This window comes from Diadema antillarum, unplaced genomic scaffold, assembly GCF_040938485.1.
Source record: "Diadema antillarum isolate AM-2024a unplaced genomic scaffold, OU_Dant_1.0 seq00000136_RagTag, whole genome shotgun sequence".
NCBI classification, from domain to species: Eukaryota; Metazoa; Echinodermata; class Echinoidea; order Diadematoida; family Diadematidae; genus Diadema; species Diadema antillarum.
In genome coordinates, this window is record NW_027271213.1 from 1,204,805 (window position 1) to 1,221,284 (window position 16,480).

A 16,480-nucleotide genomic window follows, 5' to 3' on the forward strand; every position below is an offset into this window, starting at 1 on the left:
GGAAGAGGAGCAAAGGTTTTTTCAAGGTGACTTCTGATGAAGACACGTCAAGTAACTGCCGTCAAAGTGGTGATTAATATCAGCCATCATCTTTCAGAGTCTTTGAGCATTCGACAGTGTCACATGCTCTTTGCCATGCACAATGGTAGAAAGAGCAATCATGTGTCTGGCACCTGTGCCGCTAAAAATACCAGTCTTATCACGCGTCCTCGAAGATGTGCTGGTATGTGAATGTGCCAATGCGTACATGCGTGTATAGAGCAGATGTTGAGATGCATAGAATCTATGAGTCTCAAGTAGAAATCAAAGTCTTTATATAGACCAATAAAAAAAAATTGTACTATTGTTGTATTAAAACCGTTCACTGCGCATTATAGAAAGCTATTCCAAGTGGTTGATCACAAGGGAATTACCAAACCCTGTGCTAGCAAAATTCAAATCCTGTGGTGGTTTTCATGTGATGACCCTAATTAAATCAGTCTGCATTGTTTTAAGGTATTTGGCCCCTTTTTATGAGCATCTACATGTATATGTTTTTCCTGCCAAATTCACTTTCAATAGCAAATGAGTGGCCAGATCAATGCTTATCATGACTTGCTTGATCCATCACATTTTCATGGAAATAAGTCACTTATTTGTGCATTCTAGATTTGCCCACTCCATAATGTAGGTTTGCACACCATTTCTCATCATTGATTCAAGAGTATTTCTTCAAATATTCTAAAGTGTCTACACACAGGTCCCCTGTCATGCATCATATTAATGTTAAAAAATGTCATTGTTAACCCAAAATGCCCTCGGGAAAATTGATGTAATGTGTATCAAAATAAAGGACGTAATACTCTCCCCGACTCAGTGACTGGAAGACGTTAAAATACATGGCCTGAGCAAAAGAAGGCAGAATCCATAATTTGACGAACACTGGCCGCTAATAAAATTGATAGATGCACTTCCTTGGCAACGCCATGGCAACCGTTGCTTGGGAAGCTCATTTGCAAGTCCACCCACAGCGGAAGATTGAAGGCTTATTTGATAATGGGACCAGGCAGTGTGCCGGCACATCAATTGTGAAATGGACCATAGGATGATTACTTCATTCCACTATTTTTTCTTGCTCCAGGCTGAAAAGCAGAAAAAAGCTACAGTACATATGTAAAGTATTATATGCAACATTATCTATTTTCCAGACCTTTTCTATTAACGATGAAGGCGGTGTAGCGCTGCTAGATATTTCCCTCATAATTCCTACATCTAATAGTTCTGCATTTTTGATAATGTCTGTCGTAGTTTGACGTCAGAGCTTCTCCTTTCCAAGTTAAACATCCAGGAAATTATACATTACTTCATTATTACCATCTTAATTGTGAGTCATTTGGATCATGTACATCTTCTGCACATTTCTGCCAATCACACAGCCAGAGCTAAAACTTTAAATCGTTCAACAGCCAAAATGTACAGCGTAATATATATATTCAACAGCCAAAGTATAAACAGAGTTATATATTCAACAGCCAAAGTGTACACATAGTTATAATATACAGTGATATATTCAGCAACCAAAATGTATAAAGAGTTATTTAATGAACTGTCAAAAATACAGTTTATCTTCAGCATCCGAAGTATACAGAGTAATACAGAGTTATATATTCAATATACAAGAGATACAGAGTAATATATGCAGCAGCCCCAAAAATATACAGTTGTATTTTCAACAGACAAAATATACAGTTAATCAGCATCCAGAATGTATACAGAACTTTATGCATCCATGTAATCATTAATCATTAATGTATTGAAATATAAAATTATATTACATGAAGTCTAAAATGCTTTGTTTATCAGTGGGCATACCTGGAAAAGAATGTTGTAAAGGGAGTTACGGCTACTTCTCAAAGCAATTGTGAATCATTCTTTCAAAACTGATCAATAAACTTGTTAAAAGCTGTGTCTACATTACTGTTCGTGTCAAATTTGTTTAATGGCACACTATATCGAGAGCAATGACCTATACAGATATTACCCGAGGATAAAACAAACACATAGGACCTGTGCGTTATATAAAGTAATGAGTGTTACTTTCAACATTGTAATTGCTACTAAAGAATATGGTGCATGTGCATAAGAACGTATTTCAGAATTCCTGTATTCATTACAAGTCAAAGATGTCCATCATCAGTAACATGGTGAAGTAGGTCGGATTTCCTTTTCTCACCAGTGAGTACGAGGTATTTCGCTGTGGTGTCTTTTCTTCTTCTTCTTTTTTTGTCCACCGATTCCTTCGTGTTTCCTTTCCTGCTTCTTCCCGCACCCTCCTCTTCATGCACTGCGTGTTGGGGGTGCAGTCGGGAGGCGAGGAGCAAGTAAGCGTAGAGTCTCGGCGGAGGAGAGTGAATAATGGATGCGCCGGGCCTTCCCTTGTACTCGCTAAGAGGGATTATTCCCTCGTCGAAACATGATCGGGCTTCAGCGCATGACTCCTCTGCCGTACAATTGAATTTGTTATCTGTCAGGACGGGTTTGCAGTGATGTGCTCGGTTCTCTTCTGCTATATAAACCAGACTATATATATATATATTTCTTCAGATGGCATTGAAAGGGAACTGGCTTTTCTTCCTTGAGTCCTGCTGTCAACCTTTCCTTGTGACGGTTTTGATTTAGTTTTGCTGCCAGTGTCCTCATACCATTAGAGCAATCTAGAAACATGAAATGTGAAATTATCAAATCAAGACCAATGACATTCATGAAATTACTTGAATTATCCTCTGTGTTTTCGCGTGACCTCGTCTTGCCATATGGAGTATACTGTACTGCCAGACATTTTCGCATGCATGAAACTTTCTCAAATTTTGCGAGGAGCCTAGATTGGAGAAAGTAAAATGCATGCAAAATTCCTTGTCCACACAATATGCATTGAATGCCAGTGGCAATTTGAGAAAGTTTCATGCGGCGAAAAGCACTATCAAAGTAACTTTTTTTGATAAAGTCAACATATAATGCCAGATCGCATGTGGCTGAAAACACAATTCAAAGACTATACAGAGCCTGCAGTCGCCAGGTGTACTAGACTACAAATTTGGTACTGAACTTATGTCATGTGAGGGAGCTTTTCTTCCCCCTCCGTGTGAGATCATTTCATTGTAGGAAAATTAACCTGTTCCATACGGGAACCTGTTGGCCTGCTTATTAAAGGGACTGTACAGTACTGGTTGAGGTAGGGATTCATGTTCAGAACATTCCTAAGTGAGATAATGAAAAGCGTCTTATGAAATATGAAAGAGCATGTTTACAATTTTAAGAAGGATTCAACATTTATTTGATAAAAATTGGTTTTCAAATGGCTGAGATATCAAAAAAAGTGCTAATAATAAAAGGCGACATGCCACAACTTTATTAGGATCTCTTTGTTTCACCTTATTTTTGGATCCTTATTTTTTGGATATCTCAGCCATTTCAAAACCGATTTTCATCGAATAAACTTTTGATACCCCATAGAACTGCATTCCCCCTTACATCTCATAGGGTGGTTTCTGAATATCTCGCAAAATGTTAAAAGCTAAATCTACATCTCAAGAACTGTACACACCCTTTAAGTCTATGGGGATTTCAGAATTCAGGATGGAACGGGTTACTACGTATAATTACAAGTCCATTTTCTAAGTGTAGTAATGTAATCTAAGTCGGATCCAAAGGTATGTTGCTCCTGGAGTGATTGTGTATACATGTAATAACTAAACCTGTAGAGGTACAATGTGTATATGACAATGTGATCACAATCTCTTACTCTCTCTCTTTCTGTCCCATTTCCTATCTCTTTTTCTTCTGCATCTGTTCTCTCCCCCTCTCCCAGCCATTACATGAGGCAGATCATGGAGGCATTGCGCTATTGCCATGACAACGACATCATCCACCGTGACATAAAGGTGAGCTTGGTTCCCGCCATCACTCAGTCCCCAAACCTATTTTTGCTACTCTGTGCCAAGGTGTGCTCTTTTGTGCTTGGATGGGTGCGAAACGACTTGGTAGTCATGCCCACTTTTCACTGTGCAGCAGTAATTGACACTTTCCACTTGAATTTGCACTCTGTCATTTGAAAAAAAAAAAGAAAAAAAAAGTTGTTTTTAAAGTCAAGCATCCTCCTAAATGTTGAGCAGAATGTGATTCATTTGCAGTAGCAGTACAGCATAATGAGCTGTAAGCTTAGCATAAGTCTAAATGATACAACAAAGTCTAACAATAAAATAACAGTTTGGATAGCATTTAAAGCTATGACCAAGATATAATATTTAGATCAGGCCGTGGAACTCGTTTATAGCTGACATTGACATGTTCACTGTTGATACAGTGTATAGTTTGTTCAGTTTACATAGCTGCACTTACATTATGGCTATTACAGATAAAACACCCTTGATCTCACAAATTTTGACATGTAAGTTTTTTTTATGTCACCAAACCAAAATAGAGTCCTTTTTTGATAGTTGTTTTTACCAGAGCAAATTGCATTCAAAAATTGTAATCAGAACAAACCAGCATAATCCGTAAATGTCCCATACTCTCGATCGGATTGTTAGTTGCTACCAGAAGACGGTGATGACAGTAGTTGTACAGTCTATCCATCTTTGGAATATTCTATGCACATTTCAAAGCAGAAGTTCATGGCTGATGGCAGTCTTATCGTAGATCGTGTCCCACGACTCTAAACAAAAGTCGCCACTCCGACTCGAAAACATCTGCCGTGCACAAGAATTCTCTGCACCATCCCCCCTGGCACATTTGACGAGTGTTAAGGAATGAGTGAGGGTGGGGCTCGTGGACTTTGCATTTGTCAGGTGCAGTAGATGAATAAGAGAGACAGACAGACAGATAAACAGACAGACAGAAGGAAGGAAGACGAAAGGGAATGGATGTTTGAGTATGAAAGAATTGGTCCATTGTAGTATCATGGGAATGGTGTGATTCTCTGTAAACTGCCGGGGATGGGTGCCCCAAGTCATGTTATTAAATTGTATGTGACCTTCATTACTCCTATTTGCCTTGTTAAGTCGGTAATTGGCAGACATGAGGGGGCCCCCCTCCTAATGGCACGAAGTGGAATGGATATAAAATGATTTGTCAAATGTTATGGCCCCCTGCATTTATGAGCTCTTGCTGCATTAACGAGTCCCAATGTCAGATCTGAAGGGTTTAAGGGTTTGCGCATCAAGACAACACAAGAGCATGACTTTTGTAAGGAGGGCATAATGTAGACGGGGCGGCTTCAGTTGAAAAGAGGAAATAAAGATCATTTGGCCTTTGCAGTATTCAGTACACCTCTATCTGCAGCTCTCACAACTCACTTTATCGCCCGAGAATATCTCTTTCGAATGGCATTTGTTTGCCAATGAGGTTCTCCCAAGGAGACTGCTGGAAGAATTATTGCAGCTTTGCTCATGTTGTGCTTACTCTTCATAGTGGTAACAAGGAAAAGCATCAAGAACATGGAAGATTGTACAACTTTGTTTTAGGTAGTTACAAACAAATATTTCAGGTCTCAGTAGGATTGATAATCACTTATGTGGATGGTCATGAGATGACCTCTTAAGGTAACAGATTAAGGCTACAAATGCTGAAATCGAATGCGATAATCATAAAGTGAAGCATTTTGAAATTCGCTTTGCAGTAGTGTTGAACAACCTACCCAAAATATCAGTACGTGTAGGACTTGAAATTAATTGATTATTTCTGTATTGTTTTCTCCACTCTGATCATCCTACAATACAGCCTCACTGCGTGCTGCTCGCAACGAAGGAAAACTCCGCCCCAGTCAAGCTCGGCGGCTTCGGCATCGCCATCCCCTTACCCTCAGCCGGACTCATTGCCGGAGGTAGGTGCGGCGTGCGTCATCTGCTCCACGCCCCAAAAGTTCTGAATAATTGATCCTGGGGAGGTAGGAAAAAAAAAAAGAGGGGGGGAAAACATATCACCCAAATGATGTATCAATAATAAATCGATATGAGCACCTAGCGCCAAGATGAAACGTGTATAATGCATTGAGATTCTGTGATGAGAAGGTGCCACTTGATGGTTGTTGTTTGGCGAGAAAAATATACCAAACACTTGTAAGGAAATATGAAGAAAAGCTACGTTTGTCTAGAAATGTAAACTCCCATTTCTTTTTTTTCTTTTTTCTTTTTTGCATTAATGCCAGCATATTGCCTTGATGGTTGATCAGTAAAGCAATTGTAGCTGTATCCAAGAACCGTTTTCATGAAAGACAACCAGTGAAATAGAATAAAATGGCGGACCTTACTTCACAAATGCCATTAGTTATTAATTACTGTAGCTCTTGACATTGTCAATGGTTCCCGGTCTTTGCTATGTATGTTCCTTTTGCCACCCCACCCCACCTAATGCACACACACACATGCAGAAACTCTCATGCACAAACACCATATAAAAAGCTCACACATACACACACACACACACACACACACACACACACACACACACACACACACACACACACACACACATGGATTCAGGTCATGAAAGAATTATATTAAAAAATATATATATATATTCATATTTGAATATGAATATACAGCAGTGGCTTCCTCTGTTCTTTGAAAATTGAAATTACCCCAATAAATTGAAGTGCATTGTTTGTTTTGATAACAAGTACTATTTTCAAGAGAAACTGGCTATGCTTTGAAAGTGTCTAATTTATTTTGGAAATTGACAGTCGGGCTCGTGAAATTAGGGCAAGGAGCCAAAAATTTTGGGTAAAGGATAAAAGTTGTATTCGGTGATGTAGCAATGTGGAATCAATAAGACTACATGTAGTTTTCCCTCAGGCAAGAATTTGTCTCATACATATATTTTCATTTCCACACACTTTAGTTATGCAGAAAATAATATTTCCCTTTTCCCACACTTAAGTGTTGCAGAAAACATTCTTGTTAGATAAGTTGTAAAAGTGTGGAAGAAATCATTGTTTTGAAGTGTTTCTTTGCCAATGACAATTTGAAGACTTTGCTTGGCTTGTCGATCAAATTTATACTCCTCCACATGTTCTTTAACCCACTGAGGATGGGCTGATTGTGCCACAACACACATTTCCCATAGACACCTGCCAGAGTATACGTGGGACTGGTCTTCAACGGGTTAAATACCCAGTGGCGTTAGGGATTCATGTATGGTCCAATTCATGTCATGCCCACTAGGGTGGAAGCAAAAATCACAAATAGCACAGTCAGTGAATATGTGAATCAAAGCTTACACTCATCGATATTCAGCGGTCGACTCCAGTTGAGATTCTTTGGCTGTGTGTGTACTTACATTGAGATCAATGATAAAGCCATACGCAATTTATTACGGGGATGCTCAAATGTATCCAAATCGGGCCAGCCTGCTCTCTCCGTGAATCCTTACACTACAGGGTCTCTAAATAATGTGCAGCTTAGAAATAAGACTTCTTCAATATGTCCCCCCCCCCCCCCAAAAAAAAAAAAAAAAAAAAAAAAAAAAAAAAAAAAAATTACATTCATATTTTTGCATTGATAACTTTCCAAATGATCAAAAAAATCTGAATGCTTTTTCAGGGAACTATAACTTTTTACCTACATTTTGCAGAAAACCCCATTCAATTTGGTTAAGTGGTCACAGAGAAACATGGATCGTAAAGCATGTCATGGGTCCGTTTCTTCCAAGTTCAGCACTTGGATGCTCTTGGAACTGTGAACACAATGGACAAAACTTGGAGGGAAGGGATTCCTGACATGCTCTACAAAGATCCTCATTTCTCTTTGACCACTGAAGCAAATTGGATGGCGTTTTCTGTAAGATGTGCGTAATAAGTTACAGTTTCATACCCTGAAATTGTATTTGGATTGATTCACTATTTTTAAAGTTATTGTTGTTGTAATGGTTTTTTTTTTACATCAACAGTAGGTATATATCCAGAATCCCCTTACAGCGACATGAGTTTGTAGCACAAGAACATCCATGTTAATGGCCTCTCCTTCCTGATCCCATCTCATCAAACTATTCATGTGTCACTTCACTGACGCGTTGCCGTGTTCTCATGTTCTCCTCTTCTCCTTTGCACCGTTTATTTCCAAGGACGAATCGGCACCCCGCATTTCATGGCGCCGGAGGTGGTGCGGCGGGAACCCTACGGCAAGCCGGTGGATATCTGGGGCTGTGGCGTCATGCTCTTCATCCTGCTGAGTGGCTCACTACCATTCTTTGGCACCAAGGACAGACTGTTTGACATGATTGTCAAAGGCAGATACAACGTAAGGGACAACTAGAACTGTTTTGCTACTGCCTTGCCCCTTCAGGTCTCGATCATATTCTTATTCTTTTATTGATAGTAATATTACTATGCACATTGCAAATAAATGAGATTAACCAAACACACAAATGCTTTGCCATATTTTGGCATATTTGCAGTGAGACAGTTTTAGTGGGTGGGAAGATAGAGTTGCGGCATGAGTTAATATCATGTTCTTTTTTCCAACCAGAAATATAATGTGAGTCAAAACATGACTGATTCAGCACTCACTGCCCTGGGTTCCATGTACTGGTAACAAATCCTTGCAATAGTGGGGAAATATTCTGCCCACAACTTCACATCACCAAAGCTGTCTGTGATGGGCCCATTTAGAGTCAGATTTTTACTTCAATTGCCCCAAAATGACGAGGATAATCCTTTGAAAGAAAGAAAGAAAAAACATTTTAAAAAATATATATATATAGCTTAGCTATTGAATTTCAGTGCATAATCAGGTCCTTCAAGCAAAATGTTTCAGATATTCTGTAAAATTATGTGAGAGTAACCTCAGTTGACATGATAGTGGTACTCCAGCTATTAGAAAACAAGACTGAGAATTTATGACAAGCTTATATTCTGTAAAACAAAATAAGGAAGAATTTGGACACATGAGACAGTGTATCCAGGATGCATTTGTTTTTTAGTTATTCAAGTAGTGAAGTTGCTTATTTGGCAATATACTTTGAAGATAAAAGAATGAAAAATAAAAAGATAGGATAATAAAGTACATTGTGGTATGTAAAATCAGATCAAAGACCATTGTGAAACAACGGAGTAGAGTGTAGATAAGAATCAGTGTAGTTTATAACCACAAGGATAATGCACAGGGTGCGAGAAATGCCATAATCATCGCCACTGTTCTTCCGCTGCAGATGAAGCCGCGCCAGTGGGACCACATCTCGCCCGACGCCAAGGATCTGGTCCGCAGCATGCTGTGCGTGGACCCGCGGCAGCGCATCAGCGTGGAGGAGGCCCTGGCACACCCTTGGCTGAGGGTAGGTCCTCATCCGACCACGGTAAATGGGGGGCGCGTCTTCCCGAAAAAAAAAGATCTTTTTTGACTCCGCCCGGAGTGTGCGGTGCCGTGCACGTGTACTTTATCACCACCATACTGTATATGCATATCCACCCTGCCAATATCAGCAGAATATTATATACTTGCATAATGAAGTATACTTCAAAATATACTCGTGGTCATATTTGTGAAGTCATTAATATGAGTTTGCTGTTATTATTTACTAGCTTTCTCACATTCTGTTGATTATAATTCTTGTCTTTAATTTCTACTGTGGCTGACTATTATTTGGCTATATTTTCAAGCTGTAGCTTAGCTGTTCAATTCATTAAAGTATATCATTATGCAGACATTTTTCTTGTAATGCTTGCATTATGTATTGTTGCTGCAGGCATTCAGTAAGTTCTCTTGTGTTTGATAAATCTGGTGATAGGTACAGGAGGTGACAAGGCCTTGTCTTGACAAATGTCTTGAAAACCACTTGAGATATCATTGTTTGTTTTGAACAGTGCAAAAACAAACTGATTAGATTTAGGTCATAACCTCAGTGGTTAAAGGTCGAAACTTCACATATGGACAGTTATTCAAGTAGTATATCGTATCACTTATGGATTATTAAAATAACATACTAGTATAGAGCAGTTCACTGGCTTGAAATTCTTGCTCAGTCACTGAAGGTTATATTCAAGGTCATATTCAAACATTTCATCATTTTGTCTGTAACTTAAATAGGAGAGAAATAAGACTTACTTCAGGGTTGATTTTGTTTGTTTGTAAGACATTAAAATTTGTGAGATTCTTTATAACAAATTTGGCATTGGGCTAACTATTTCAAAATGTTTCCATAAAGTGCTATTCTGAATATTTGCGCTTAGACATTCACAATTTCAAGCTCAGATTCTTCTTCGAAATGTATTTTAAAAGGTCTCTGCTGTTTGCTGTTGTTGTTTTTTTTTTGGGGGGGGGTGGTGAAGTTGTTAAAAGGAAGTCACAAAGTAAATCATAGGTGAATACTAGCAATATATTCTTTATCTATAAATTTGCCAAGTAGTGTGAGAAAGAGAGCACCCCCCCCCCCCCCTTTAAAAGATTGATATCGCACTGGCTCTGTTTTTAATATGTAAGATGCACATGATCAGTTGTTGAACTAATCCACAGAGAGGTGTAGATGGCGCATGTAAATGGGTATATGTGAGCATGCCTTCCTTTCTTCAAAGAAGCGTAACATTCTCTCCCCTACATGAACATTGAGGTTTAAGCCCCAAGTATACGTCACACACACATATGTACATGACCTACATGATCTACATATCAGCCCTGTGCGGTTCTTATAATCCACCCCCCCCCCCCCCCCACACACACACACACCCTTGGGCAACTATTAATCCCTTCTCTGCCAAGGACTTTGGACATTCTGTACAATGCTGTGGGTTTCTTTGCCAATATTAGCAATCAAAGCATACAAATGGTTATACCCAAATCTGTATCTACACCTCCTTGTTACCACTCCCTGGGGAACATTGCAACTGTGCTTCCATTCCAGGTACTCACTTTAATATACAATTGGGCATTAACCTCTTCCGTGCCAGGGACTTTAGACAGCATGTACAACACTGTGGGGGTTTCTCTACCAATTTACACTCAAAGGGTTTAATAGCAAGTGGTAAATCATCAAGTGAACACACTTGATATGAGAGTAGAATGTTACCAGTACCCCAGAAGATAAGAATAATCCATACCCAGCCACATCAGATGGGTTTAAGCATTCTTTATATCGAAAACGAAAGAGGTGATGAACAATTTTTTGTCAGTTGTGATTACAAGCCAAGTTAATTAGCAGTTTTGAGAGGGCATAGGCTGTGTAGTATCATCTTCCAGAGGCAAAACGATCTAGATATCCTTATTGATGGATTCAGTATTTAGAGTAGTGTGGATTTTAGTGTCTTGCAACATCAAGGGCACTCTTTGTGTATAAAACAGTGAAACTAATGAAGAGTGCATTTACATACTTATTACTACAAAGAAAGTGGTTAAGTACATTTATTTATATTTTATTTTATAATAGAATGCTGTGACTGTTAGAATCTCTCCAGAGGTTTTCTTTTTCTCCTGTTTTTGTCTATCAAACGTCTTCATTTGTATGGTTGCAGTCCAGTGTGTGCACTTGATGTGTATAGGTGTGATTATCGTGATATGGTTGATTTATTTATTCTTATCAGTTTTATCTTTCATTTCCCATTTGCAACGTGATCTGTAGACATTTTTATTTGAAAAGTACCGATTAACAGTGAGAAAGAAAGTCTGAGTTGGCCAGGTTTTTATTTCATCTCCAAAGTTTTTATTTTCCGTCACACATTTAGAGCTAGAGCACATGTATGATGTGATGACTCATGTGGGGATATTCCCACAGATGGTAAGGAGGGTCTCATATCCAAGAATTGATAACTACATGTTTATACAATCATATCAAACTGTGAGATCAGATTTTTAGGAATGAGATGAAATACAACGTGAATCAGAGAGCGAGTAGCATTGTAGAGTCATTATGTAACCAGCATGCATGAGATTTACCATTATCAGTTGAATCTCACCTATCACCAACTCACGAAGTTTGTAAAATTGGCGACTGTATGGTTTCTCTCACGTGACACATAGAATAAACACATTGGTGCATTGTGAAAAACTGTAGACACCATATATTTAGCGAGTCTGATTTTCCAAGAAATGGATCTTCCCAGGAATTTCATGAGTGGCTGAATTCAAAGTGGTGGTGTACGGCAATGAACAGAGAAATGTACGTGTGCACAATGCATTCATGTCGAGAGTTCATATTTTTGCATGTTGTTAAATTCACGGAAAGCACCCAACTCGTGAAATTTGGGAAAATAGGAACCTCTGGAAATATATAGTGTATACAATAGTACATTGGTGTGAAGTATGCGTCCTCCATCCTCTATATCGTATCCATCTTGACCGATATTGACATTTGTCGTGATGATAAGAACCCCATCAAACATTGCAGTATCCTACCTTAAAACTCACTGCTGCATGAAAGAATTAATTTTATCTTGATGTGTTACCATAGAGAGTGACATTCACTACAGTGTCAAAGTTCCGTTAATTTGCCTTGTTGGTTCGTGATTCAGTCGAAAGAAAGCAGCACAAATGAATGAATTAACATCCAGTCTGCTCTACCTTGCACGTACATGTAGAAGGTAAATATGTTAATCGCAAATGACCAAGAATGGGACTGCAAGCTTTGCTGCCATGGCCATTGTATACAAACATTTTTAAAGATATATGTATCCTATATGCTATGCATGGGGCTGTGGATTAATCTGATATCGCGCAAAGAAGTTTATGGCATTGCTCAATTGCAAATGTTCTAATACACCATAGGTGATTTCAAGTTCAGTGGTAGTGCTGGTGTTGGTGGTATTTCAACAGTAGCAGTAATCCTGACTTTGAAACCAGTCGGTGTTAGCGGGTAGAACTAAAAATTATGACATAGTTCCAGTAGCTAGTGATGGGCCTTGTGTTGAATGTTATCTTCTGGAACTGAGCTCCATTATTTGCATTGGCAGTTCTTTGTTTTAGTTTTTGGTGTTTTGTTTGTTTGTTTTGTTTTACCATGGTTGACAGTAGCCCCTAGGGATTGTCAAATTTTAACATTTCAAATTTGGAGTTGATGTTAGCAGTACTATATTTGTGAGAGTTGTCCTAACTCACATAAGTATTGTATGTGCATAGGCTATGGTGATATAATCGTCAACTGTGGAACATCCATGAATGCTTTCAACAATGCCAAATTAATCTGAGAGTGTGAGCAAAATTAAGATCATTGTATTTAGAGAAGTGATGAAATTTGTAGCATTTTAATCCATCTTCCCCAACATATATGTCTAATTCTAAGTACTTGTGGCAGTACCTTTTCAAAGTTGACTTGAACCAAATACAATCATATTTTATCTATTTTTTATTTCTTTATTTGTTTGATCATGCTATTCCAGCATGATCCTGCAGACTTACTGTAGCAATGGTGTGAAGATAACACTAGCAGGGGTGGATCCAGGAATTCTGTAAAGGGGAGGCACCTTTATGAAATTAAAGGGGAGCGCACGCCTTTTTTTTTTTTCTTCTTCTTCTTTTGTTTTAACAAAAAATAAAGAGGGGGCGTGTGCCTGGTTCCGCCACTGCACTAGTGTCAGCACTGCACTAGTGTCAGCGATCAATTGTTACAAGCATTATCGCTTGCATTATTTTGACCGTCAAAGTTGGAGCTCAATTCAACACAATTGGGTGGGAGAGATAACACCAGCACCAGCACTAGCACCGAACTTGAAGTCACCCCCTGGTATACTGTGAATATTTCTATGTGCATAGGTGCCAGCTATTGTAACACCTCAACTACTTTGCCAACAAACAAGCTTGCAATGTGACTAACACACATTGTCAAGAAGCAAAAGAAAAGTTCATGATATTGTATGTGTGTAAGCCATTCCCTCTAAGATTTGGAAATCTCCATTGAATTGTGACAGTATCTTCCTGGTCATGGGTAAAGGATTGTTTTATAAGAGTCAGGGACATTGCAGTTGAGCATACGTAAAGAAATGAATGTTTTATCAACTGAATTGGAACAAGGTTTTCAATATACACTGTGTATGTGCTATGATTTCTATAATACTGTGTTATGTATGATTACAATATGATAATAATTTGATGATGACATGATGATAATGATAGTAATAATATAATTTGAAATGCGATGGTAAATTGTCAGGAAGGAAGTTTATCTCGGGAGTATCTTTTTAACTAATTGTACAAATGTATGTGCATGTCATGTCACCTGTAGAAAAGCATTACATGGTGACCAGCAGAAGTCAATGTACTTTGATTGTCTGTCTGTTAGCTGAGGGTCGCTAGTGGTCATCTTTGATACTTGTTAGACTACTTTTTTGTTTGTTTGAGGGTTTTTTAAATGTTTATAGCAGGGATTTGTTTTTTGTTTTTTGTTTTTCCAATCATCAGTCTGGGTTCAAAGTTCATTGGTGTTGGTTTTCATCAGTGCACTATACCATTTCAGTGCTTCACTGAGAACAGACAACCTAAAATGTGCAAGAATTCCCCAAGCATTTGTCAGTTATACATCTAATCAACTCCAAAGGCATATCTATACGACAAAACTTTAAATGTCTTGAAGTATGAGAAGATATAAAACTTATAAATGTCTTTTAGTATGAGAAGATATCTTGTCCTTTGCTGTGAGTGAAAGTATAATTACATTTGACAGCATGACTCTTAACTGTTCTTGCTCTTTGTACATCTCTATGTATTCCCTCACAAACCCGCAACATCCCCTTCCTTTTATTATTCCTCCTCTTTCCTTCCTTCGCATCCTGGCCTCTTCCTTCAATATCTTCAACCCTTGATGCCCCCTGCTTTGCAACCTTCAAAACCCCCCTCCACTGCCCTGAACGGGACCCTCTCTTAACAGGAGAGGGACAAGTTTGCGCCCAAGATTCACCTGTTGGAGACAGTGGAGGAGCTCAAGAAGTTCAATGCCAGGAGAAAATTAAAGGTACGTTACCCCCTTAACCCGTTGAAGACGAGTCGTAGAATAATCAGGCTGGTGTCTATGGGAAATGCATGTTGTAGCAAAGTCAGTCCATCCTTACGGGTTGATAAGCCCACTTCAGTCACCAAAAATCGTCTGTGCAGCTTATCAGAGCTAGGGATTCAATTAAGCCTTATACGTGATGCAATTTACTCACAAAGTGTATAGTTTACTGCTTTATGATTGACATGATATGAAAATAGTAAGCCCCTATATAAACGAATCAGTTGTATTGAGTGAGAGAAGGAAATGTATAAGAAGCTGTATGATTGCCACCGTAATCTGAAGTGCTCTGGAGCGGTGCATGACAGTATTGCCTTTACACATTGCAGGCTATTTGGCAAAAACATGGAAAAAAAAACAAACAAACATTGATATTTCATATCTTTGCTATTTTGTATCCAATGTAATGAAATTCTTGTGGTTCAATTATAGTGGAGTTACACTTTATGAATAAATACATTGTACCTACATGTATATTTACATGAGGATGGTAAAACACGATAGCATGCTGAATTTAAGTGTATAGACTAATAAGGAGAGGTCTACGAGTAGTGTTTGGACACATTAGGCATACCACAGCCTCACATTTGAGATTATTCCGGGCTTATATCCTAGGCATCGTCCAGAATAGTAAATACTTTTTAATAGGTTTAGAACCAAAGATAAGACTTGTTTCATTGTATCTTATCTTTGCCTTTACAGAGCTCTGTTGGAAACAGCTTTATTTCCACCAGATTGTAGGTCATCACAATTAGTCATGGTGCATGCCACTCACACACACTATTTCTTTGTCACAGCAAAAAGAAACTTTATAGGATAGAGGTAACCAGGTAAAGAGGGCAAAATCATACATGTATGTGTGATATTCTTAAAGGACAGAAGTGGAGTGACACTGTTTTAATTTACATCTGATTCCTTCCCAGGGTGCCGTTCTTGCAGCAGTAGCAAGTCACAAGTTCACAAGTTTCTACAGCGATCCCAACACAAAGCACATCACAGACTTTGCAGACGATGACCCAACCTCATCAGGTAATTTGGTTGTTTCCTTCTTCTTCTTCTTTTTTTTTTGGAATTTGTGTTTGGATATATATTGTACAGTTAACCTTGCATGAATCAAATCTGTTTGGACTGAAGAAATAGCTATGACTTAGAGAAAAATTGAATTATGGGGGATTAAAAATCAGTAGAATACAAAGAGAAGAGGACTTGAAAAGACCTTGACTTCGGTGATTATTCAACTTATGCGAGGTCAACTTGAGCAAGGTTGCCTGTACATGTATGAGCCTTGGAGCAATCATTGTGGTAAGCCTGTATAAAGCTTTCCAGGATAATAATTATATTCAATGTGTGAAGTTTAATGCCCCATCACCTCCTTGATGAAGGTGTTATCTAATTAAAGTTTTGATAGTAGTTTGAAGGATTTTAAATCATTATTTGCTTGGTTGTTAAAAGACTGTCCAAGGTGTTTGTGTAAGGTAACATTCATTGGATGATATCTCCATTCTGATGTTGGCATGTAATGTAGATGTGATAATCT

At 38.5% G+C, this 16,480-nt stretch overlaps 1 protein-coding gene across 1 annotated transcript in view; it reads left to right on the forward strand.

Annotated features, from left to right (window-relative positions):
- The window catches only part of LOC139727582 (peripheral plasma membrane protein CASK-like), a 144,724-nt gene that overhangs the window by 74,136 nt on the left and 54,108 nt on the right, over positions 1–16,480 (forward strand). The window contains exons 5-10 of the mRNA XM_071638563.1: positions 3,848–3,920; positions 5,758–5,860; positions 8,098–8,273; positions 9,184–9,327; positions 14,821–14,904; positions 15,867–15,972. Coding sequence (XP_071494664.1) covers positions 3,848–3,920; positions 5,758–5,860; positions 8,098–8,273; positions 9,184–9,327; positions 14,821–14,904; positions 15,867–15,972 — 686 coding nt within the window. The remainder of the gene's footprint in view (positions 1–3,847; positions 3,921–5,757; positions 5,861–8,097; positions 8,274–9,183; positions 9,328–14,820; positions 14,905–15,866; positions 15,973–16,480) is intronic.